The sequence below is a fragment of the Procambarus clarkii genome, chromosome 7 (assembly GCF_040958095.1).
Source record: "Procambarus clarkii isolate CNS0578487 chromosome 7, FALCON_Pclarkii_2.0, whole genome shotgun sequence".
Taxonomy (NCBI): domain Eukaryota; kingdom Metazoa; phylum Arthropoda; class Malacostraca; order Decapoda; family Cambaridae; genus Procambarus; species Procambarus clarkii.
In genome coordinates, this window is record NC_091156.1 from 18,197,128 (window position 1) to 18,224,967 (window position 27,840).

Consider the following 27,840-nt stretch of genomic DNA (forward strand, 5'->3'; position numbering starts at 1 on the left):
AGTAATAAACCTTAAAAATTCTCTGCTACTCTGAGAATCAATGTATGTGCTAATTATGAATACATTTTTTTTCTACCACAGACGTGGCCACACATTTACAATGCTAATCAGCATATATACATTTTCTTCTGTCCTCCATGGACAGGGTTAGAGATCAGTTAAGCATATAGTTCAGGGATTTATTAAACAATAAACCACAGAAGGTGATTCGGTACTTTTAAAATGCTAATATATAGTGGTTTAGAGGAAGGCGCTGACCGTAGCGAAAGCCGCTGACTGTAGCGCGGTAGTGACGGGTCGGAGGTGGCCACCCTGGCACCAGTGCCCGAGGTGACGCGGTGGGTGGGGGATACTCGCACGCGACTCCCACAACTTGACCTATCTACACCCTTGCCATAGCGTGTTAATGTAAATAATGCGTTTATAAGTCAGCTTACAGCAAAGTGTATCAGTGATGTACAGTGAGAAGTGTATGAACTATTGAGGAGGGTGGAGGGAGTGTGTTGTTTATACAGGCTGGTGGGTCCTGGCCGCCTCATCCCCCAGTACACAGATAGTGCTCCACACCCTCGTCTCTCCTGGCACCCCTCGGCCTCCTCTGGCACCCCTCGGCCTCCTGGCACCCCTCGGCCTCCACGGTGTCATGTTGACTCCTGGTAAAGTGTTCACATGTAGTGGAATACTTCCCACCAGTGAAGAGTCTGACAATCCCGACTCGTGTCTATTTTCCTACTTGTCTTACACCTTGACAATGTGTCATCAGGCACTAAGCTTTACACTAAGCTTTTACCTAGATGAAACGTTATCAGCTTGTCACTTAATATCTTCATTTACCGCCTGTTGAGTGGGCCTACTGAGTGTAGGCCTAGTGTGTGTGTACTGACTCACCCCTTGCTATGGAAACGAGCCTAACAGGCCTCATTTCCTCAGCAATGGTGTACTTTTTATTTATTTATTTGTATATATACAAGAAGGTACATTGGGATTGTGAGGATACATAGCATAGTAATTACATTCTTGTAAAGCCACTAGTACGTGCAGCGTTTCGGGCATTACTGGGTATTGCTTGCTATTCATCTCCAAGTTTCTCGAAAATGTATTCACTTATTCCAAACATGGTGACAAACCATTCCGGATAATTACTACCTTGTTAATAAAAAAATTCTTTTAACTCATTTAACTGTAAATGTTCCTGAAAGATCCTTACCTAGGGGTGAAATTACCTACACCCTTGGTTGTAGGTAATTTCACTGGGGTGTCTTATTAGCAGGAGGGTATCCTAATTGAAGACATCAATGTATAAATGTTTGAAGTAAGACAAATGCAATGTTGGGATTTTCAATATAGCTATTAATAACACAGCTAATGTTACTTTTCATGTTTATCTTGCCCTTTATTTATTTTATTTTTACAAAGTTAGGTTCAGTAGTAGATGACTTCTGACTCTTGCTAGTAAGCTTAGAATTTTCCATTTTCATAGTTCATATATAGCCATAACCTACTAGCTCCCCGGAGCACGACCCACCAGTTGGTATACAGTCAGCTCTCCATGTACTCTGGGGGTAAAAAATGTGCCAATGGTTAGCACATGTATCCAGTTATTTGTCCCTGGCTAGGGCTTGATCACAGACAACATTGCTTCCAAGGCACACTCAGAATGAGCTACTCTTTGCCACAATTTAGATAATTTAGATCTATTTAGACCAGGGTAAAAACTAGTTTGGATATAGAGTTATGAGCACTCATAAGGCTAGCAAATTTTTCTGTAAAGTCTAGTCTATTATATTACAATTTTGTTACCAGTTTTTATTGCTTCTAGTGGGTAATTTAAAAAAAAAAAAAATGAAGTTGCAATTACCGATCCGTCTGGCAGAGAGCTGATCCCTTCCCCCAACTCTGAGGTATCACCATTGATTTTATCCCAAGGTTTTTGGGCATAATTTAGGGCTCAATGATTAGGTTATGCATTGTATGAACATAGCACATTCTCCAGGATTTATGTCTAGGCAACAAATAACATTTCTGAATCATACACACTAGGCTACTCCAGCAATATAATAAAAATTATATTGCTGCACTGCTTATACAATTCAGTTTGCATTATCCCTGTATTCATATAGTGCAGACCCCCATTAGTTTGTCTACAGTGTATCCACAACTTTTTAACTTTAACTGACTGCCCATTCTAGCATGGAGTGTTATGCTTGCCCCTTTACCCCCAAAAATAAATTACCCAGGAATAAATAAGTTATTTTTGGCCTCAGTTACTGGTTGCTCAACCAACATAGTCTAGTGCTAGGCTAATGTGGTATATTAGGGAAACATCATTAGTGCAGATGTTCTGGCAAAAATGATGAAATATAAATTTGGTAAAGTAGGAATACTGTTTTACACACTTTTATGGTTAGGTTGGTTTGCTTTTATTATGTTTGAAGTATCAAATTTTAATAACTTGCTTCGGTGTTTTGAAAACTAATGGCTCAGAATCTGAGCAAAGTTTCTTACATTTTTATAATTGTAATAATAATAATTGTAATTGTGTTGACAGCTAGAGTGTACGTATATATACATGTTAGGCTTATTTAGAGTCCCCCCCCCCCTCTCAAGGTCAAATTACTGAACTCCCACCCCCCAGGATACAACCCCACAAGAAGCTGACTAACTTCTGGGTATTTACTTACTGCTAGGTGAACAGGTCATTAGGTGATAGGAAATGTGCCAAACCATTTGTCCCACCTGGGATTCGAACCCGTAATTCTCGATTGAGAGTTGAGAATGAGCCCGACTGAACTACAACAAAAAAATTACTTTTTGTCTTTACAACACCAACCCAAAATACCCATATTGTAGGGTAAAAATATGTAATTTCTTCAATCTCTCTTTTATGTAGCATCCAAAAGGAAATCTACATAAGTAATACACCTTGTTAAAGTCTACCTTACTCAGTAATTCTTGATAACCCTCAGCATCATCATTCTCCTGACACTACTAGATACTATGAGCCATTTCAACAACTGTTAGCCAGTCATACCATAGACCATCTCTGCCCTCTATACACATACACTAAACAACATTATCCATAGCCTAGATCTAGTCACATCTTCTTTTACTGGGCGCAATTCCTTAACTGTAGCCTCTGTTTAACGCAACAGTAAAATGTGTACTTGGATGAAAAAACAATTCTTCGCGGCAGGGGATCGTATTCCAGGGACCATAGGATTAAGGACCTGCCCGAAACGCTACGCGTACTAGTGGCTGTACAAGAATGTAACAACTCTTGTATATATCTCAAAAAAAAAAAAAAAAAAAAAAAAAAAAATTGTTAAGCCCTTCAAAATCATGTTCATCTATCTCAAACTTAGTCTTTCTAGCTGGGGTAGAAAAAAACTTACTTTTCATAACAGGAATTAACCAATACTGTACAACCACAATAGAGTACAGTATAGTGTTTTAGTGTTATGGAAATGACACTTGTTCTTGGGTGTAGTAAAATTTACATTTTTTCGGGGAAAGGAAACGGATAATTTCTCTAACTCAACTTAAACTGTTGTCTTGAAAAATACTATACAGTACTTTAAAGAAATATAAAATATAGAGAATGATCTAGTGGAGAATTAGTGATATGATCTGGATGTAGGATATTAAAAAGAGATCCATGAGATCCACACCCTCCCATTTTGACATCAAGTGTATTCAGGAAAAGGTTTCCATGAAGTGTATAAAAGTGACTTAAGTTATTTATTTTTGGGAGTAATTTTTCCCAAAAACTTAGTTTATTATTGTCTTTCTCCAGCTATATATCCACGTTCAACAATCGGTTCCAGTGACAATACAGTATAGTGTGGGCGGTGTGACCCAAACCCAGCAACTAGGGAAATACAGTACAGCTTGGATTATGAGCTCAAGAGTCCAGGACTCTCCCTATTATTAAGGATAACACTTTTTGGAACTCCTGCTCTGCAGTGGTACTTTTTGTGTAGTGTTGAGAGATCGATATAGCCTGCAAAATGATGGCAGACGGGCAGTTGATCGGTGATGGGTCATGGGAACTACATGTCCAAGTCACCGATCTGCAGGTGGAGAGAATTCTCAGAGTGAAGAGTGATCTGCACATTGGTGGTGTTATGCTCCGCCTTGTAGAGGAATTGGGTGAGTAATTGTTCATGTATTTTGTATGCTTCTGATTCTCTTAGAATTCCTTGGCATTTACATATTATCTTGCATTGTCCTGCTAAGATGCATACCTATAGAATGTCCTAATTTTCAGGAATCAGAAATCTTGCTTTCCAGCATTATTTTGAGGCATAGTAAAAATCCCTCGGTAAAATCCTTTGCTAATCGCATACCAATAACAACACTTATCATACAGTATGTCCTTTTTGGTCTTAGCTTGTCATACCGAGTGGTATTTAGGAATTTGTTTATATTCTATGATACAGATACAGTGTGCTAAATAGTATCCCAGGCTTGGTACCTTGATAATTTCTTCATAACTCATACCTCTTGGTTCTGGGATTAGTCTAGTGGCATACAGCACCTCTGAACTTTCTGTATCTTCATCTTGTGTTTGACTTAATATGGATTCCAAACTGGAGTCCCATACTCCAGGATTGATCTAACATGTGGTATATAAAAAGTTCTGAATGATTCCTTACACAAATTTGTAAAGGCTAGATTGGCCGTGTATTGGCCAACCTAGCTGTATGTTGAGGTCATCTTGAGATGATTTCGGGGCTTAGTGTCCCCGCGGCCCGGTCCTCGACCAGGCCAACTTTTTGTTACACACCCCCAGGAAGCAGCCCGTAGCAGCTGTCTTAACTCCCAGGTACCTATTTACTGCTAGGTGAACAGGGGCATCAGGGTGAAAGAAACGTTTTGCCCATTTGTCTCCGCCTCCACCGGGGATTGAACCCGGAAACCTCAGGACTACGAATCCGAAGTGCTGCCTACTCAGCTGTCAGGCGCCCTGACAGCTGCTGTTGATATCTTTTTTATATTAATTTTGGGAAACTGGTTTGGGGTGATATCAACCCTCATATTTCTCTCTTGAAGGATTTCATCTTCCATTTGATACATTGTGTCTGGCCTGTTCTCTACACCTGGTTTCGTTATTTTGCACTAGAGTTAAATTCTAGTATTCTAGTTGGACCATTCTTTGAGTGTGTCATGGTCATCTTGTAGTTTCTTGCTTTCTTCCTATCTTAATCCTCCTTATAATTTTTACATCATTATCAAACATTTAGAGGGATGCTCTACCTTCAGCAAGATAATTCACATATATCAGAAACTGGTTAGGGTCCAACTACTGAACCTTCTGGGACTAAAGTGATAAATATCTCTATTCTAAAATCTCGCCTCACAGTAACTTTCTCTTCTGTTGCTTAGGTACTCACATATCAATATGTAAAGTACCAGTAGTGTGAGTGCCCAGTGTAATATTGAGAAAGAGCCTGGATACAGGGGAGATACCAGCAGCACTTAAATCTGCAGATATAGTTCCTCTGCACAAGGGAGATAGTTAAGGTCTGGCAAAAAATTATAGACCAGTTTCACTAACGTCACACATAATAAAAGTTCTTGAAAGAGTGATTAGGAATCCAGTTTCTAGTTTTTTGGAAAAAAAGTCAACTTCAAAACCTAGGACAATAGGGATTTAGAGTGGGAAGATCCTGTCACAGTTACTCAACCACTATGCAGAATCACAGAAGCCTAAGAGGAAAAGCAAAATGTAGATGTTGTATTCACAGATTTTGCAAAGGCATTCGACAAATATGATCACGGGGCTGAGCGGACAGCACGCTGTACACGTGATCCTGTGGTCCCGGGTTTGATCCCGGGCGCCGGCGAGAAACGATGGGCAGAGTTTCTTTCACCCTATGTCCCTGTTACCTAGCAGTAAATAGATACCTGGGAGTTAGTCAGCTGTCACGGGCTGCTTCCTGGGGGTGGAGGCCTGGTCGAGGACCAGGCCGCAAGGACACTAAAGCCCCGAAATCAACTCAAGATACCCTCAAGATAACGGAGTGATAGCCCATAAAATAAGATCATTAGGAATAACGGGTAAAGTGGGGCGTTGTATTTTCAACTTTCTGTCACAGAATGAAGAGAGTGACTGTCAACCAAGTAAGATCAAGCCCAAGTGCAGTGAAAAGCTCTGTATCCCAGGGTACAGTCCTTGCACCGCTGCTATTTCTCATTCTAATCTCTGATATAGACAAAAACACTAGTCACAGCTTCGTGTCATCCTTTGCAGATGATACAAAAATCAGCATGAAAATTGCCACTGTAGAAGACACTGAAAAACTGCAGGCAGATATAAGTAAAGTATTTGATTGTGCAACTGAATATAACATGTTTAACGGTGGTAAATTCCAGGTACTTAGGTATGCTGGAAACGAGAAACTTAAACGAAACACAGGGTACAGGACACAATCAGACCTATTCATAGAAGGAAGACAACATGTAAAAGCTCTGGAAATTATGATGTCTGACGACCTGACATTTAGTGAACGTAACCGAGCAAATATAGTGGCGGCCAGGAAAATGACACCATATGAGATGGATTATGGATAAACGATGATGAAGGATGGATTATGAGAACGTTCAAATCCAGGGACTCACAGCAATGCTAACTATTTAAATCATTAGTGCTGTCCGTCTTGAGTATTACTCGGTACTCGCTTCCCCTTTCAGAGCAGGAGAGATCACTAAATTAGAGGGAATACAGAGAATATGTACGGCATGCATAGACTCGATAAAACATCTGAATTACTGGGACCATCTCAAAGCTCTCAAAATGTACTCTCTGGAACGGAGACGAGAAAGGTATCAAATAATACCTATATACATGGAAGATACTGGAGGTCTAGGTCCCAAATTTGCACAGTAGAATAACAACATACTGGAGCGAAAGGTACGGGAGGAAATGCAGAATAGAACCAGTGAGGAGTAGAGGTGCAATAGGTACAATCAGAGAACACTGTTTTAACATCAAGGGTCCACGGATATTCAACACCCTCCCAGCAAGCATTAGAAATATTACTGGAACGAAGGTGGATGTATTTAAGAGGCACTTGGACAGGTTCTTGCAAGAAGTGCCGGTCCAACCAGGCTGTAGTGGATATGTGAGCCTACGGGCTGCTCCAAGCAACAACCTGCTGGACCAAGTTATCACAAGTCATGCCTGACCTCAGGCCGGCCTCGAGGAGTAGAACAACTCCCGAACCCCTCACCAGGTATATCCACTGAAGCACCTTCCCTGTTACTTCTGCCCTCTTCTCCAACTTATTTCACTAGTCTCTTATGGCCCATACTATGTCAAAGCCTTTCTGACAATCCAAAAATGTGCAGTCTGCCTATCAATCTCTGCATTGTTTAATTTTTGTTGCCTGGCCATAGAATTTTATTTAAACCTGTGAGGCAAGTTTACTGTTCCTGGACCTGCTCAGGTGGTATTTAACAAAAGTCCTCCTCTTCAGATGTTCTAGTCTTTTTCTCACAATCTTCATCTTGCATAGCATGCAAGTTATAGACACTGGGCTGTATTTCATTGCTGTCTCTCCCTTGTTTTATATTGAGAGTACATTAAGAAGACAGATGGGCGCAAGTGATCTAAACCAAACAGATCACTGGCGTCGAACTATCTCCCCTCTAAACCTAACTCGGGAGCAAGAGTTGTTGCATTTCTTTGTACCTTGTGTGTGTAGATTCTCTCGTCACGCTGAAAACCGTGCGTGACAACATAGCAGTGGTTCAGGCATACAAAAAACACCGGAAACATAACCAGATGCGCATGACATTAAGAGGGCGGGGGATGCTGTCTGCCATATATAATTATACTTGCTTACATCCAAATTAACTTCCCCTCCCGTATAAAAAGTGGCCTCTAGCTTAGAACTAACGATTAACTTAATTTTACATTCATTATACTTGTACTGAATGACACGGCCGTCAATTTGGCCGTCGCAGGAACTCTCAGTTCCTGCGACGGCGCTGGAACCAATCGTATTGGCATTCGCCAATACGATTGTCTCCATTGGAGACTTTCAACGCCGTGGAGAGGGGGCGACCTGCTGCCTGGGTAACAGCTTCTCCCCCGCCCCCACATCAACCTACCCTGGCTTTGCGCCCTGGTAAGGCCACTCCAGACCGACAACCAGAGCTTAACTCTATAGTCTCCTGAGACTGATGGACGCCTACTTTATACTTGTACTTTGATTTAAGTTTCATTATTCAACACTCGGTATCCCTACTAAGAGGATACTGTAACTTGTAATTTGGCCGTGTACTGCATTGTATACCTACTGTACGGAATGAACGTTTTCAACGCACATTAAGCAGACGATAAGTTTGCGTGGCCAGGATAACAAGTTAACAGATCTTGGCCCAACTTACTGCACACGTTCTCTAGGCCAGTGCCAGACAATGTGCTGGATAATCCCAGTTGAAATTGTACGGTCAGTTAGTTTTCTTTTGTTTTTGATAATATTTTGGTTTTACACATTTCTACCAAGTCTGAAGAAATCCACATAAAATAGTTTGCAAATATGAGGCAATATAGGCCTATATATGGTATAAATTTTAATATGCTTATCCTGATGGGAAGCATGTACCTCACCTATTTTTTTCAAACATCAGTAGTCTAGCTGATGAGGCGATTACCATGGATGCCTGGCCGTGTACGAGTGAAACTAGAAACAAGTAAATAACTGCTTTAATGCATTCACCGCCAAATTTGACTTTGAAAAAAAAATATATATTCTGCAAAGAAAAGTATTTCTTACATACCGAATCTATGATTTTAAATCAAGAGATTTGCATGTTTGCCAATAAGCTGTAGCCATTTTATTTTCTTGTGTTTCAGATGGCATTTAGTAAACTTTTGAATTGCGTGTTACTTGATGGTTGTGTTGATCATTATATATATATATATATATATATATATATATATATATATATATATATATATATATATATATATATATAATGTGTGTAAATCACGAAAATTAACACGTGATGAAAAATGTGACGGGTATCAGACCACGGAGGAAGAATTGAAATATGAATTTCATTCATTCATTCATTCCTTCTCAAGAAGTTTTAATAGTACTTAAGGAAATTCTTGTTTCAATTTTTCCTCCTACACACACACACACACACACACACACACACACACACACACTAGAGAAAAGAAGGGAGAGAGGAGATATGATAGGGACATATAAAATACTCAGGGGAATTGATAAAGTGGAAATAGATGAAATGTTCACACGTAATAATAACAGAACGAGGGGACATGGGTGGAAACTGGAAACTCAGATGAGTCACAGAGATGTTAGGAAGTTTTCTTTTAGCGTGAGAGTAGTAGAAAAATGGAATGCACTTGGGGAACAGGTTGTGGAAGCAAATACTATTCATACTTTTAAAACTAGGTATGATAGGGAAATGGGACAGGAGTCATTGCTGTAAACAACCGATAGCTAGAAAGGCGGGATCCAAGAGTCAATGCTCGATCCTGCAAGCACATATAGGTGAGTACATATAGGTGAGTACACAAACACACACAAACACACACAAACACACACAAACACACACAAACACACACAAATACACACAAACACACAAATACACACACACACACACACACACACACACACACACACACACACACACACACACACACACACACACACACACACACACACACACATTTTCCTATCTTCTCTGTACTCGGTCCTATCTTGTTTCTGATATATGTAAATGATCTCCCGGAGGGTATCGATTCATTTCTCTCAATGTTTGCGGACGATGCTAAAATTATGAGAAGGATTAAAACAGAAGAGGACTGTTTGAGGCTTCAAGAAGACCTAGACAAGCTGAAGGAATGGTCGAACAAATGGTTGTTAGAGTTTAACCCAACCAAATGTAATGTAATGAAGATAGGTGTAGGGAGCAGGAGGCCAGATACAAGGTATCATCTGGGAGAGGAAATTCTTCAGGAGTCAGAGAAGGAAAAAGACTTGGGGGTTGATATCACGCCAGACCTGTCTCCTGCAGCACATATCAAGCGGATAACATCAGCGGCATATGCCAGGCTGGCCAACATACGAACGGCATTCAGAAACTTGTGTAAAGAATCATTCAGAACTTTGTATACCACATATGTCAGGCCAATCCTGGAGTATGCAGCCCCAGCATGGAGTCCATATCTAGTCAAGGATAAGACTAAACTGGAAAAGGTTCAAAGGTTTGCCACCAGACTAGTACCCGAGCTGAGAGGTATGAGCTACGAGGAGAGACTACGGGAATTAAACCTCACTTCGCTGGAAGACAGAAGAGTTAGGGGGGACATGATCACCACATTCAAGATTCTGAAGGGGATTGATAGGGTAGATAAAGACAGTCTATTTAACACAAGGGGAACACGCACAAGGGGACACAGGTGGAAACTGAGTGCCCAAATGAGCCACAGAGATATTAGAAAGAACTTTTTTAGTGTCAGAGTGGTTGACAAATGGAATGCACTAGGCAGTGATGTGGTGGAGGCTGACTCCATACACAGTTTCAAGTGTAGATATGACAGAGCCCGATAGGCTCAGGAATCTGTACACCTGTTGATTGACGGTTGAGAGGCGGGACCAAAGAGCCAGAGCTCAACCCCCGCAAACACAACTAGGTGAGTACAACTAGGTGAGTACACACACACACACACACACACACACACACACACACACACACACACACACACTTATGAGTGTGGATGAAGGAACAGGAAGGAATTAAGGCTGAAATTTGTAACGTTAAGTGCAGAGTTGTGGAGGTAAGTTATTCTCTGCACGTGTGGATAGTCTTGCTAATCATTTACGTTAAGACTCCCCAGAAAACTTTTATTATTAATTTATTTCTATTAGCAAATTATTTACATTGCAGTATTATAATCATCTGCACGCTACTTTATTTGTTGTTATAAAAAACAAGTGTAAATTATACTGTATCACTAATGTTTAGGATGTGGTTATTTGTCTTGTAAGTAAAAACTATAATGATCTTTAAACTTGAGAAAATGGGCTGTCTTTTGATTTTTGGCAGTGTGTTGTAGTTGGAGTGTTGATGAGACGATAACTTGCCTCTGTGCCCATTGCCAGACGCTGAGTCACGGGTGGATGGTCACTGACAACATGTGCCCCTCACACGGGGCCTGGTGGATAGCGCGCAGGACTCGTAATTCTGTGGCGCGGGTTCGATTCCCGCACGAGGCAGAAACAAATGGGCAAAGTTTCTTTCACCCTGAATGCCCCTGTTACCTAGCAGTAAATAGGTACCTGGGAGTTAGTCAGCTGTCACGGGCTGCTTCCTGGGGTGTGTGTGTGGTGTGGTGTGGAGAAAAAATAAAGTAGTTAGTAAAACACTGGTATATTGGGCTCGAGAATTAACACCTTGAATAACTTCTCTCAGTCAGAGTTTAATAAGTACTCTGGGAGTACCTATCAACATCAGAGGCCCCAGACTGTTCAACACGCTTCCACTACACATAAGGGGCATAATTGGCCGACCCTTCACAGTGTTCAAGAGAGAGAACTATCAACATCACAGGCCCGAGACTGTTCAACACGCTTCCACTACACCTAACCTATACCTGACCAACCAGGCTGTGACTCATACGTCAGGCTGCGAGCAGCCGCGTCCAACAGCCTGGTTGACCAGTCCAGCAACCAGGAGGCCTGGTCGACGACCGGGCCGCGGGGACACTAAGCCCCGGAAGCCCCTCAAGGTAAGGTACACACAACTGGCCGACCCCCTCACAGTGTTCAAGAGAGAGAACTATCAACATCAGAGGCCCGAGACTGTTCAACACGCTTCCACTACACATAAGGGGCATAACTGGCCGACCCCTCGCACTGTTCAAGAGTGAACTTGATAAACACCTCCAAAGGATACTTGATAAACCAGGCTGTGACTCATACGTCAGGCTGTGAGCAGCCGCGTCCAACAGCCTGGTTGACCAGTCCAGTAACCAGAAGGCCTGGTCGAGGACTGGGCCGCGGGACGTTGAGCCCCGAAAGCATCGCAAGGTAATGATTTATTATTATTAACATCTTTATTGACAAAATTAATTACAATTTTGCCTAATCTGAGGATTTCAATTAAGTCTTATTAAAGTGAGGATAATGCTGGTATTCACTGTCACGCAGGACAGAGGGTCATACACAAGACAATAGGTCTAAACTGTAGGCTGAAGCACATATATATCATGGTTACAATCAGTGTTTTAATGTATGGATATGTGAAAACAACTTTCTACTGTGCACTGCCACACAAGGGCAGGGATGGGTTCATAAGTGATGCAGCTTAGAAGTAATATAAATAAAATTGTTCTTCATTCTTAAAAATGGAGAAGCAAATTTTGAATAAATTGTTAGGATGTCGTCCAGAACACCTGAGTCAATGAAATAGTTACACAGTTGGTGGTACAAGAGGCCAGGAGGTCTAAAGCCTTTTACGGTTTCACATTCAACAATATAGTGTTCTAGTGAATGCATTAAAGGTTTATCACAGAGTTTACAAGGTAAGGAGAGAGAACTAATGTCTGTTGGGACTCACGCTAGAAGCTGAAGTGTAGACGATGCGGGAATTATAGGGGACTCCAGGGGCCGGATTCACGAAGCAGTTACGCAAGCACTTACGAACCTGTACATCTTTTCTCACTCTTTGGCGGCTTTGTTTACAATGATTAAACCGTTAATGAGCTCCGAAGCACCAGGAGGCTGTTTTTAACAATAACAACAGTTGATTGGGAAGTTTTCATGCTTGTAAACCGTTTAATAAATGTAACCAAAGTCGTCAAAGATTGAGAAAAGATTGTACAGGGTCGTAAGTGCTTGCGTAACTGCTTCGTGAATCTGGCCCCAGATGTGGAGACGTGGCACTGTTACGTGTTGGGGTGTGACCGTGGAGACGAAAGGTGTAGGAGGGGCGGGTAATAGTTGGTGCCATGTGTACAATAATCCAAACTGCCCTCTCCAATAGTATATCGTATATTGATGTATAAATTCCCTAAGGCTAAAAACTGCTGTGCTAAAAATCATAGCTGCTCGCAGAACTGACGAGATGTCCTGTTTTCTATTCGTGGGTGCATGGTTAGGCTAGTTTAGCAATTTAGTTCATCTGTTTGTTTAGTGACTTGAATTATTGAGAGGAGAGGCTGCACCATCACCCATATTATATAAAGGAGTGGCGTAGGATGTCTGTATCCAAAATATCAGTTGAAATGGCACAAAAGGGCTTGCTGCACGCATGCTACCAAAGATATTAACTATACCAAGAAGTTCACTTGAAGATATAATCAGTGAAGCACTAATTCGGGACAGAAGAGCTTTCAGCAGCAACAGGTGGGGTCCACTGTGCAATAAACAGTATCAATACATTCGAGATCGCAAATATAATTATTCAGAAATCAGTCGGTGAAATCCATGCAGACTTCATTATGTAAGCACTATGCGCATGGTTGCTCGCAGACTTTTAAGATTATGGCTCTTCATAAAATAAAGAGACGGACCAAGCCCCTCCATCTTCTATACATCAATGCACAGATGAATATAGGAGCTGCAAACTTGCAACTAAGAGGAGAAATGTAGACATTTAAATACCACAAAATCTAGCACAGATTAAGAAAATAATTAGAGATAGAGCAATAGAGTGATGGTAATGCACCAGCTTCAACATGAGGGTCTGCGGGTTAATACAAAAGTTCAACCAACTACGAACCACTTGTGCTGATGAAAAGGAAGCAATAGAGCAGGATTGCACTTACACTGCATTAGGCGTAAAGGTTCCCTAAGAAGAGAAAATGCCGGCATTGTGGAGAAATGGCCGACAGACCATTGGAACATTGTCTTTCAACCTTCAGGGTTAGAAACCATACAAAATTTCCATCGAAATTCAAATGCGCAGAAGTTGTTTAACATTGGACATAAATCTTACCGAGCCATCATAAGTTATAAATACTCATCCGCCGCCTAAGACAGAAGAGTGAGAGAGTGAGTGTTACTCTTTCTTATGAGTAAGAGTAACACTTAGTAGGACTAAGTAACACTTAGGAGCCGGTCGGCCGAGCGGACAGCACGCTGGACTTGTGATCTTGTGGTCTCGGGTTCGATCCCAGGCGCCAGCGAGAAACAATGGGCAGAGTTTCTTTTACCCTATGCCCCTGTTACCTAGCAGTAAAATAGGTACCTGGGTGTTAGTCAGCTGTCACGGGCTGCTTCCTGGGGGTGGAGGCCTGGTCGAGGACCGGGCCGCGGAGACACTAAAGCCCCGAAATCATCTCAAGATAACCTCAAGATAGTAGACCAGCTAGAGGCTTGGGGCCCGCGCAGGAATATAACCCCCCTCAAAAAAAAAAATTGTATACCGTATATGTTGGTAACGAAGGTACCTGTAGGGGTAGGCTGGTGGCCTCCATGTAGTCTTGGAATAGTGGATAAGAATGTAAACGTGAATATGATAACATAAAGGGCGCACCACAGCATACTCTGCAGTATATATGTGTGAACATTGTTTGAGAGCATGAGCATAGTTATGGTTGTAATTGCTGCATTGTTTGTAGTGGAACGTGTTGTTTGGTGTGGAGGATGTGACACATCCTGGCAGCTGTCATCAAACATCCCCTCGACAGTCTCTATTTTAATCTCGCTGTTGTCAAACACTTACACCCACCCAATTCGTGTGTGCTATACGATGAAAGGCAACTGGCTGGACATAGCTGATGCATGAAGTTGCCTTAGTCTGCTTCCACTTGCACAATTTCGGCATCATTTACTTCTATTAATTAGCCAGGGTGTATGTAGCGTATCCTGCTAATTATCCCCAGACAATCGGTTTATTACTATGTCTCCAGTTACTGCTGAGTGAACAATTAAGGATTGTTGCCCAGTCAATCTTCCACGCAGAGAGTGCCAATGTCTGGGTCAGAGTGTCTCATCTACTAGGTCAACTACTGACCATTCTCAGGATGCAGACCACAACATCTGTTTTTCATAGGTACCTATTTACTTCTAGATGAACAGAAGCATCAAGTGAAAGAAAACGTTGTCCAAGCAATTCCGTCCTGCCTTGGGTATTGAACTTACGATGCAAGAACTATGCCCTGAGGTACAGAGCTTTAATTGTGCTTGAACTCTTATTTTATCTGGTTCACTGTTACTCTTTCCGTTCAGTTAACAGAAAATTGAATATCCATCGCCCTACTTTACCTGTTATTCGTACTGACCCCATTTTATCACTCCATGGTCACATTTACCAAATGCCTTTGCAATGTTAATGTATACTACATTTGTGTTGTCTTCTAATGCATCAATGATTGTCATAGTCGTCGAGCAGCTGCTAAATCTTACCGCTCTGACTCCATGTTGACGTGGGTTATGGTGGTCATTGATCTCTATAAAACTGGAGATGTGACTCCTGATCACTCTCTCAAAACTTTTTATTATGTGCGACGTTAATGTAACTGGTCTATAATTCTTAGCCAATACTTTGCTCCCTGCCTTGTGTAGGGCGAACCTTATCTGCTGATTTAAGCGCTTCCGGTATCTCCTCAGTGGGTTCTTGAGAGTTCGACTCCTCAAGCCCGGCCTGATCAAACAGCCTGTTGCTTGTTATATTTCTGCTTTACTTGGGTAATTCTGTGGACAACATACAGTTCACGTGGAAAGGATAGACAGGCAGGAGGAAAGATAAGCTGCCTGGTTGGAGACGAGAGGGAAGGGGGGAAAGTCGTAGGCCTAGCATGGGAGATGAGGTGGAAGAGATGAGATGGGTGGAAATTAATGGAAGAACATCAAAAGTTAATGTTCTTCCTTGATGTTCAGTTGAGATGGGAATGTTATCGTGAGGTGAACTATTAGTACTAATCGCCACACCCCTTAAAGTTTTATAGCTGCAGTGACCACGATTGTCACCACATTATTTGGTAACTCGGTATTTGGTAACTTGATCAGCTATGGCATGCTGTAATGGGAGGTGTGGCAGGACTTGTCGGAGGTATGGTATGGACGCTTGCTTACTGGTATGCTGTAATGGGAGGTGTGGCAGGACTTGTCGGAGGTATGGTATGGACGCTTGCTTACTGGCATGCTGTCGCGTCGTGCTGTAAATTGCTGGCTTGAACTTGGGTGGAGTAGGTAATGTTATGTACCGTGTCCCGCCCGCAGCAGTGATTGGAATGTTACCAGTAGGCGAGGATGTGGGGAATGGTGGGTATGTTGAGTGTATTTGAAACATTTATGTGTGGGAGTCTGGCTAGGAAAGTAATAATGTGGTCTTCGTTCTGGCCATACGTCCTGAGGTGTAGCGATGAACAGGTTCTGTTGTGTAAGTGGCATTTATGTGCGTATTGAGGGTAGTGGGAGTAAGGTATGTGTCACATACCTTATGGCCACCAGGGGAGTCCCATACCTTATGGCCACCAGGGGAGTCCCATACCACTAGCCTACATCTATAATTACCTCGAGGGCTTGTGCTATCTGCGCTATTACCATCTCGTGTACCTGGGGGAGAGTGTGACGAGGGCGTGTACTGAAGGCGGGGGAGTAATTACTTCCGGATGGGAATTACCCATTCCCCTCCGGAAGTAAATTTAATACGAAGTTGGCAGGGTACAGTGGTGTTTGGGTTGTGTATTTCGATGTGATTGCAGCCTCTCTTGCAGAGATGCAGACAGGTTTTGTGCGCAGTGCTGGGCGGGAGGCGCGCGCTGGTGCGTAGTTTGATCATTTTTATTCTAAAATCTCTACACTGTTTTTAAATGATACATGTAGTGTTTTGCAGTGGGGACTGTTGCCTTTGTAAATGCAATGATCAATGAAGCAAACTTAGAGATATACTATGTGTTGATTAGTAGTTAATTGTCATTGAGGATAATGTTGCATATGATAACTTGATCTGTAAGCTATTGCTTACAGGAGGGCAAGGTTCAATTGTTCATATACAGGCGATGAGTCACAATAACGTCGCTGAAGTATGTTGACCAGACCACACACTAGAAAGTGAAAGGGACGACGACGTTTCGGTCCGTTCTGGACCATTCTCAAGTCGGCTTGACTTGAGACTGAGAATGCGACTTGAGAATGGTTCAGGACGGACCGAAACGTCGTCGTCCCTTCACTTTCTAGTGTGTGGTCTGGTCAACAACGTTCAATTGTTCAGTTGCCGCTTGGAAACCTTTACTTGTGTTCCGTCAGTGTTTCGAATACTGTACAGTATTGTCTGTGCGTATGGCACATCTACTTTTTACTGACAGTATTCTACATTTCCTTCTATATCTATCTATCATAGCACTCTAAAATATTAATATAGTTTCGTGAAAAGTGTCTCAATTTGACAATATGCCTTGCTTACTACCTCATTCTCCGTGAATTTGGCTAATCATTAGTTGTACTCTATTGTCAGTCCAAGAATGTAAAATTGTAGCTCTGTTGCTTGTCCAGTCCCCAGCTTGTGGCTTTGGCTACCCCTCTTTATGTCCCTCCTTCCCCGATAACGCTTATCTGTAGTCTTTAACAATCTGTGGGTTGTTTTTATTGTCCAAGAGAAAGAGAACATGCATACATACATACATAATACATACGTACATACATACATACATACGTACATACATACATAATACATACGTACATACATACATACTATAATAAAACACGATGCATGTCTCTAGGCCAGTTGCCTTATTTTGCATTAGTAGGAAAAATTCCTATTATATTTTTGTTAAATTGCGAACAAAGAGTGTTTGCGTGGTGGAAAGTTGGTGTTGACGAGACTACAGGAAGAGCTTGTGTCTGAACAGTCCTTCTTTACCCGATAACCTCCACATACACACGCACACCACCACCACCACTATCACCGTCTGTTGCTCCCCTGCCCCGCCCGTCACCCCTCCCCCAGGGCCCCGCTCGTCACCCCTCCCCCAGGGCCCCGCCCGTCACCCCTCCCCCAGGGCCCCGCCCGTCATCCCTCCCCCAGAGCCCCGCCCGTCATCCCTCCCCCAGGGCCCCGCCCGTCATCCCTCCCCCAGGGCCCCGCCCGTCAACCCTCCCCCAGGGCCCCGCCCGTCAACCCTCCCCCAGGGCCCCGCCCGTCAACCCTCCCCCAGGGCCCCGCCCGTCAACCCTCCCCCAGGGCCCTGCCCGTCACCCCTCCCCCAGGGCCCCGCCCATCAGGCGTCGCCTCGACCCCAGCAGGGTGTTAGGCTATTCTTAGAGCGGTTCGTCATGTGTGGTGATGCGCCCTTGGACCCCCTTCCCCTACCGGTGCTCTGCTTAATTGTTGTAGCCTGCAATTGCATGTCTTCAGTATGCCCTTGGTCTGTGTTACATGCCGCTGGACGCCGTTAACAAGCTGGGAGAACACTATGTCTTAGACATTTGTCTTTAATAAAATTGAGCATAAATTAGCGTGTTTCTTCGGATCGATTATTTTGAACACCCACCGAAGCATTTCTGACCAACACAGGTGAAAGTCCTTCGGAATAATATACCGGAACTAATAAATGATCTCCGGCTGTAATGTGAAAACATAAAGTGATGATATTCTTAGTGATATGTCCTCCATGCATCATATGTTTTGTCCAAGCTACCGCCGACCCCCAAAGATGTATGCATCAATTTTTTATTTTATTTTTTTTAATTTTGCCCCGAGGGTAGAGTTTATTGGGCAACACCACTCATCCTGTATATACAAAATCGGTATTTTCTCAAATACAAATTAAAATTATTATATATTACAACTTTGTGTTCAGTTAGGCCTGGGTTAGGTAAAGTTAGGTGAGTGGGCTCTGTGCACAATTATTTGTAGGATGTGGGAATCGTACAGAGGGTACGAACAGAGGACGCCAGCAAAGCGCTGTTCGATAAATGTTCGAACACCATCTATGAACGTCATCATATGCCCAATTTAGTACAAATACGTACTATACTATTCATAGAAACGCTTAATTTGATTGTTGCCTTGTTTCTCAGTCCCTCTACACAATCCACGGGACCTGTGTCTGGGTGCAACAGTCTTTTGCGATTGCGCATTTCTTGCCATTGTGGCCAGCAATAAGGGAATTAATGAATAAAGAACTAACCTGTTGACACATAATCCACACACTGTGAAAATAACAAACCAACCGACGTTTCTGTCCGTCCAAGACTGTCCAAGTGGTCGTTAAGCAAATTAAACATCATGCCAGGCAGCAAGGCACAGGTTTCATCTAGTTGTGCTTGCAGGGGTTGAGCTCTGGCTCCTTCTGCTCTCAACTCTCACTCAATCACCTCTTTTGTTTTTTATTTACACTCACATTCCCCAGGAAGCAGCCCGTAGCAGTTGTCCTAACTCCCAGATACCTGTTTACTGCTAGGTGAACAGGAAGCATCAGGGGTGAAAGAAACTGCACATTTGATTCCGCCATCGTCTGGGATCGATCCCCGGGCCATTGGATCACGAATCCAGAGCGCTGACCACTGAGCCACAGGCCCCTGTGTGAGTATGAGGACGCACAACTGGGCTCAGGTACGTCTTGAACATTTCTCTCACAATTTTACTTATTGGGACTCAAGTCACAATCGACTTGAGAATGGTCCTGGACGGACCGAAACGTCGTCGTCCCTTCACCTTCTAGTGTGTGGTCTGGTCAACTTACTTTAGCCACGTTATTGTGACTCCTCGCCCGCAACGTGTTCCTACATATATAGACACACATCACAAACAATAAACATATTGGCGAACATTGTGAGAAGATGACAACGTTACTGCGCTGGTGGACGTGTTTGCCAGTCGCAGGATTAACGGCCCTCAGACCTAGGCAGGACTTTTCCTCCACGTGTGTTACATCTTTACCACTCACTAAAGGCCAAATTCGACCAGCTGAGGGAGGAGTCCATCCGGCTCCCCACTTTTATGGGGGAGGGGGGACCATCCGGCTCCCCACTTTTATGGGGGAGGGGGGACCATCCGGCTCCCCACTTTTATGGGGAGGGGGGACCATCCGGCTCCCCACTTTTATGGGGAGGGGAGACCATCGTAAGAATGAGCGGCTATTCTTAGGATGAAAAAAATAGTTTACTATAGCCGGTGACATACCACGGGAGATAAACTTGTAAGGCACGTAAATATATATACACAAAATTTCTGCAGTGTCCCCGCGACCCGGTCCTCGACCAGGCCTCCACCCCCAGGCAACAGCCCGTGACAGCTGACTAACACCCAGGTACCTATTTTACTGCTAGGTAACAGAGGCATAGGGTGAAAGAAACTCTTCCCATTGTTTCTCGCCGGCGCCCGGGATCGAACCCAGGACTACAGGATCACAAGTCCCGCGTGCTGTCCGCTCGGCCGAGGCCACACATCTATTAACAGGCCCAAATATAGCCATAACAACCTTAACCATATTTTCCGAGCTTTTAATGTTCGTAATTTCTCCCCGAAGATTGTACCCGGGTGCTTCTGATCTGGGACAGCCAGCCGTCCCTTGGTGACCCTGCATATATGTACAGGGTGTGCCAGAACATGGAGGTTTCTGAATGGTCTAAATGATGGTTGTATCGTGACAAGCCTCGTCCCGTTTGTTGTGTGCGGGATAGTCCCTTCCCCAGCCAACACCAGCACGGGAGTAAATGATGAGACAGGAAGCGGGTAAACTTATTAGTCAGGTCAACTGTCCTTACTTTCTCCCAGCCTTAATGTGTTCTGGGGAGGCTGCTGTCATCACCGGAGGCAGCAACTTACAAGCCAGGTATATACATGCCGGCTATAACAGGAAGGTGTCGAGACGGGTTATGACACCGTCTTGACACCTTCATGTGACATCGAAGGTGATAGTTTTATCCCCTCAGATGTGTCCACTTTGTATTATACACACCTGAACCCTCCCTCTCTGAGGAGGTTACCTTCAGGTATTTTCGGGGCTTAGCATTCCCGTGGCCCGGACCTCGACCAGGCCTCCTCGTTGCTGGACTGGTCAGCCAGGCTGTTGGACGCGGCTGCTCACGGCATGACTTATGAATCACAGCCTGGTTAATCATGAATCCTTTGGGGGTGCTTATCCAGCTCTCTCTTGAACACTAAGGGGTCGGCCAATTATGCCTCTTATGTGTAGCGGAAGCGTGTTGAACAGTCTCGGGCCTCTGATGTTGATAGTTCTCTCTCAGAGTACCTGTTGCACCTCTGCTCTTCAACGGGGGTATTCTGCACATCCTGACATGTCTTCTGGTCTCATGTGGTGTTATTTCAGTGTGCAAGTTTGGGACCAGCCTCTAGGGGAGGCTAAACATTTCTCGTAACATTTTCCCTGGCAAACAGAGCTGAGAGTGAAGTACGAGCAGTGGACAGTTTGGCTCCGGCGTCCAGCGTGTGGTAACCGGACACCCGCACACAGATCCCACACATCCGGTATCCTGTCCATCTAGTCACACTCACACAAATTCCAAGGACTAATGTACTTAATATCTTTATGACGTGATCCCTATATCACTTGACACAATATTAACAATGCCAACACCCCTTCAGCAGACTTGTACAGTAAGCCTCAACACGCAGTAAATCCCAAACCTTGTGGATGCCCCTGCACCGTTTCAGTAAAACATCCACCTGCTGAAACCATCAACACCCTCACAGTAAGTCCTGCATGTGCTGGAAGTCATAACATCCTCACAGTAAGCTACACACCTGCTGGAAGCCTCCCCAGCACCTCCACAATACAGCTGCAGGAACCGTCAACATCTTCACATTCATTTTTACCTTTGTTAGAAGCATCAACTCCCCCACATCAACCATATATCTGCAGGAAGCCTTATCGCTGCCTCAGTAAACTCTACGCATGCTGGAAGCCTTATCGCTGCCTCGGTAAACTCTACGCCTGCTGGAAGCCTTATCGCTGCCTCGGTAAACTCTACGCCTGCTGGAAGCCTTATCGCTGCCTCGGTAAACTCTACGCCTGCTGGAAGCCTCACCGCCCACTCGTTATTAACTATATCCTTTCTAAATATAAATACTTAAGGTTAGAATCTTTTGTCACTATTTTGTGAATCTTTTTTTTTTTGTCATCGTCTGTAAATGTACTTTTTTGTTGTATTTTTGTTTACAAAACCAGTTTATCATTAAATTAATTTTAAACCTTGCAATAATATTTACAATTGATTGATGTGTGATGGAGTGGTAGATGAGGCTCAACATCCCCATACCCCCATGTCATATTATCATGTTATTCAATACATGGTGATACTGAACTTGTAAATGTTTACATGCGGGCAGTGTTAGCCAGAGCTGGAGAAAGAGCCCTGTTATTCTAGTCTGATCTCATCTGTCTACGTGGGATTTGTAGCTGTAAATTTGTTTCTTTAATCACAGCAGATAACTGCGTCGTATTCCACAAGTCTTGTGACCTGTTCTTCCCGTGTACAATGCTTGCTGCAGTACTTGGTCTGAAAACTGAACCCTATCACATAGACTACTTATTATCTGGGTGCACTATTTTTATAATGAGTTTTCTGTCATATCAGCGACTATTAGCTGCAGAAAAAGGGCTGGCGATTGAAATGTTTATTTGTAGTACAGTATTGTAAAAGAGATGTTTAAGGCTGCGGTCGTAGCCACTGTGAAAACATGAATATGGGAAGAATTGATTGACAGAAATGCAAAAAGGTGTGCGTGTTGTGAAGGAGGGGAGGGGGTGAGGCCGGGAGCGGTGCAGGATGCTCGCATGAAATGTTCCTACCTACTGTCTGGGTGAACAATTGATTGACTGATGCAGATTAAGCCACCCAAAAGGTGGCACGGGCATGAATAGCCCGTAAGTGGTGGCCCTCTGGAGCCATTACCAGTATCAATAGATGATACTGGAGATATGTGGAGGTGCAACTGCACCCTGCGTGACGGGAGATGTCTCCCGTGTGGGTGAAGTCTCCCATGTGGGTGAACGGCTTTTCCCCCACTTTTATTGTGTTTATTGTGTACTCACTCATGCAAGTGAATCTCAGCAGTGTATTGTAAGAAGCAATTTTTAGGTGAATTGATGACTGCGATGGGTAGTCTCAGGCCAGATGCTGAGTGGTTGCCGGAGTAGTGGATGATGTTTGGAATATCCACCTCTGCGTGAGCAGTATTGGGTGGGCATGCTGGGGTTGAGTCAGACGAGTGGTGATGAGTTCATCAGAGAGGAAGGTGGGCTTGGGGCCGGCTACGGACAAATCGTACCCACGCGTTTCCCACATAGCTTGTTTTCTAACTGCTAAACCTGTATATAGCCTTAGATTAGGCTGTATATTTGAACATAAGAACAAGGACGCACCAGGCCAATTGGCCTGGTGCGGATTCCGCGGATAAGAATGGGTTAGATTAGGTTTCATAGGTTTTGTTGTGTTGAAGTTAGGTAAGGATTACCAGGCCAGCCCCATTCTCACGATTTGACTCGGTAAAAATGCAGTTGTTTTGTTTAAACAAAAATGGTCGAGCCTAAGCAATCCAGCAAACATCAAGGCCAATGTTCAGAAAATGTCAATATTAATGTGTCCCAAAAGTACAGTTTGGTTCATTCTCTACTCGCAATCGGGATTTCCGAGTTCGAATCCTGGGCGGGACAGAAATGGTTGGGCACGTATCCTTTCACCTAATGCCACTATGCAATTCCCGGATACCTTTTGACTGTTCACCTAGCAGTCAATAGAAAATAATATAATACAATACAATGCACAGGCTACCTGTCCCTGACAAAACAAATTGTTACTAAAACCCCGCAAATTTGACGTAATGATAGATTTATAGATGCCGTTCAAGATACGAGTTATTAGGTAAGCGGACAGGTTGCGTAGGCGGGGTTGGATTTGGCTCTTCCGCATTCATGTATTGGGTGTGTTGGGTACGAAGTGTCGCCGTCATCGTACAAGGGACGTCTCTATACCAGTGGCAGGTTGGTCAAGGTGTGTTGTGGAGAGGTTGACATGCGCATTAGTGAGAGGCTGGGCAGTTTATCCCTCGTCTCTACTGCCCTCATGGGGTTACCTTACCTTGAGATGGTTTCGGGGCTTAGCGTCCCCGCGGCCCGGTCCTCGATCAGGCCTCCTAAGGTGGTTGCTGGGGATAAATGCTACTGCACGCCCCTGTCTGACTAGGCTTCCAGGTTGGTTGGTGTTCTGGGGCCAGATTCACGAAAGCACTTACGCAAACACTCACGAACCTGTACATCTTTTCTCAATATTTGGCGGCTTTGTTTACAATTATTAAACAGTTAATGAGCTCCGAAGCACCAGGAGGCTGTTTATTACAATAACAGTTGATTGGGAAGTTTTCAAGCTGGTAAACTGTTTAATAAATGTAAACAAAGCCGTCGAAGATTGAGGAAAGATGTACACGTTCGTAAGTACTTGCGTAAGTGCTTTCGTGAATCTGGCCCCTGGTTAACCAGGCTGTTAGGCGCCGCTGCTCGTAGTCTGACGCACGAATTAGTCAAGTTTGATCAGGTATCCTTTGTTTGCAGGTGTTTATCAAGTACCTTTTGAACACCTTGAGAGATCGCCTAGTTATGCCCCCATGTGCTTAAAAAGTATTGGGCTCTTAATGTTTATAACATTGTCTTATTTCACCTCAACTGTTCAGTGGGGCTAATTTGCTGTGCCGTGCCTCTTGGTCACGTAAGGCATTATTTCCGAGTGCAGATTTGTCATTAAATGCAGTTGATGTGATAATTATTATCGGTCAAATGCATGAGTAGTATCGGGTTAAGACGTAGGATGTAAGCAACTCTGCAACTCTAAATACCTTCATAAATTGCGTAGTATTGGGATTAAATTATATTCACAGAGCGCGTCGCATGCCACCGGCAAGGTCTTCAATATTAATATGAAAGACTGAGCACAAATGCTTCCATTTAGACCTCGAGAATTCAAGTCTAGGAATGTGGTAATGGAGTTGTTTATCCCGTAAGAGTACCCCATTTTCCTCCTTAAATAGCCGATAATTCATGGCAGTCTTTAATATTTCGTGGCACTTAAATTTTAATAGTCCTTTGATTCGTAATAGTACGATATATACCCAGAGGAAATATAGCTGAAATCTGTGTGGAGTGAAATGGGTCCAGCCAGCCCTATTATGATAAAGTGGCCATAGGGTGAAGAAACATACTGTAATGCATGATTTAACCAGTAAAGAGATTCTATGATAATATTTTATTAATGGCAAGAGTTGGAACACAACTTTGGCACGTTGGCAAATGATGTATGTTAGATGAGCGGAATGTGGAGGTGGAGGTGGTGGTGGTAGTGGTGGTAGGGAAGATGTTAGTGTGGGGGGAGGCTCTTCTGAGTCCCCACTGGGGGCGGTGGAGGTGGCTGGGTGTGCAGTGCCTGGAGGCTGGACATGCCAAGGGCGCCCCTTCACTACTAGTCACACAAGCACACCCTCTCTACATGCCAACTCTTCCCCCCCCCCACCCTCTCACTCTCTCACTTCTCACACACACTCACGCTTTCACTCTCTCCACACAATTTTCAGTCTAAACATCATTGATTTAACAGTTAACAGGATGGGTAAGCATATGAACATGACTTCTCTTTGGATAGGAAGATGTGAACAAACTAGTCAAATAAAGCTTTCATTCCCTGGCGGAATATCCCCGTTTCTGCTATAACCAAACAGATGATAAACTGTCTTAGTCACACGCACGTTTGGTCACTATGCCGGGGTTTCTTAGAAAAGTGTTTGTGCAGGCATACATAAGCAAATTGTGTTACAGAGTGCATTTCTTTTTTTGAAGATGATATATATGTACTAAGGTACAGCAGAAAATCTGGTCATTAGCTATTCATGCATCTTCAGTGAGCCTAGCACTGTTTATAAACACGTACCCATTGCTTACGTGAGTGGTACACATCTCCTGGGGATGTGCGCACTATGTTTTCTTTTGTCTCACTCTGCTTCTGTAGGGTGGTGAGGCCGACCCTTCGGTTGATTCCTTTGGGATGGTGCTGTTGTTGTTATAGATTCAGCTACTCGGAACAAGTTCCAAGTAGCACGGGCTATGGTGAGCCCGTTACTTACTTGGCACAGGAGCGGGGCAAGTATCACAGGCTATGGTGAGCCCGTAGTGGACTTACCTGGCACAGGAGCGGGGCAAGTATCACAGGCTATGGTGAGCCCGTAGTGGACTTACCTGGCACAGGAGCGGGGCAAGTATCACAGGCTATGGTGAGCCCGTAGTGGACTTACCTGGCACAGGAGCGGGGCAAGTATCACAGGCTATGGTGAGCCCGTAGTGGACTTACCTGGCACAGGAGCGGGGCAAGTATCACAGGCTATGGTGAGCCCGTAGTGGACTTATCTGGCACAGGAGCGGTGCTGGGGATTGGGATGCTGATGCCGAGCGTTGAAATACTGTCTGCTTAAGAAGACAGAGGTTTATGATATGGGGTTATTTTTAAATGGTTTAGGGACATGTCAGTTTTGAAGGAAAGAGTTGCCGGCACAATATGGGCCAAGTCCGAGTGGATATATTTTTAAAATGAACGGAATTTCTTTTAGATGCAGTTTAATGCTGGAAAATATTAGACTATAAGCCTAGGTAATGATAATAGATTAACCGGATATCTTCCGAACAACACTGAAATAGCCAAATTTCAATGCCAACCAGATTTGGGGGGGGGTTAGGATTAGTTGAGACTTTAAGCCAAAATAATCAATGTATAAACGTTTGAAATAAGGCAAATAGCATACTGTGAGATATATATATATATATATATATATATATATATATATATATATATATATATATATATATATATATATATATATATATATATATATATATATACCCCTCATTCCTCTTCTAAATGATTCGAACCCATATATATATATATATATATATATATATATATATATATATATATATATATATATATATATATATATATATATATATATATATATATATATATATATATATATATGTCGTACCTAGTAGCCAGAACGCCCTTCTCAGCCTACTATGCAAGGCCAAATTTGCCTAATAAGCCAAGTTTTCATGAATTAATTGTTTTTCGACAACCTAACCTACCTAACCTAACCTAACCTAACGTTTTCGGCTACCTAACCTAACCTATAGAGATAGGTTAGGTTAGGTAGGGTTGGTTAGATTCGGTCAGATATCTACGTTAATTTTAACTCCAATAAAAAAAAATTGACCTCATACATAATGAAATGGGTAGCTTTATCATTTCATAAGAAAAAAAATTAAGAAAATATATTAATTCAGGAAAACTTGGCTTATTAGGCAAATCGGGCCTTGAATAGTAGGCTGAGAAGTGCGTTCTGGCTACTAGGTACGACATATATATATTTATATATTATATATATATATATATATATATATATATATATATATATATATATATATATATATATATATTAATATTAATAAGAGTAACACCTCTGGCTGGAAGAAGGGGACCCTTAGCCTCGGAGGAAACCACACATAACGCATTAGATATATACTGTACGTATATAATAGGGGTACCACCTCTGGTGCAATTGTAGGGACCCACAGCCTGGAAGAAGAAAATAAAGGGTATTCAGAGAAGACCTTGTGGATTCTCACTGAACACTAATCTTTTCATCTCCTACCACCCCTATTATTCTTATGTATATTTTGTTTTATTCAGATTCATTTGATTTTATTGCAATGCTACAGTTTTCAGAGAACACACACATGTATATGACAATATAACAGTGTTCGAAGACCTCATCCAGCTCCTCGTGCTGTATCCTGGGTGCGTACCCAGGATACAGCACGCATTTCCCCTCTGAACTGAGGCGCTGGAG

At 43.2% G+C, this 27,840-nt stretch overlaps 1 protein-coding gene across 2 annotated transcripts in view; it reads left to right on the plus strand.

Annotated features, from left to right (window-relative positions):
* Positions 1–296: 296 nt before the first annotated feature.
* The window catches only part of Fit1 (Fermitin 1), a 123,231-nt gene continuing 95,687 nt past the window's right edge, over positions 297–27,840 (plus strand). Inside the window, exons 1-2 of one of the 2 annotated variants that reach the window (XM_045747390.2) lie at positions 297–408; positions 3,794–4,149. In XM_045747390.2, coding sequence (XP_045603346.1) covers positions 4,008–4,149 — 142 coding nt within the window. In that variant the 5' untranslated portion in view covers positions 297–408; positions 3,794–4,007. Of the gene's footprint in view, positions 409–457; positions 657–3,793; positions 4,150–27,840 lie in introns of those variants that run through there. The other variant, XM_069313666.1, reaches the window with a different exon arrangement.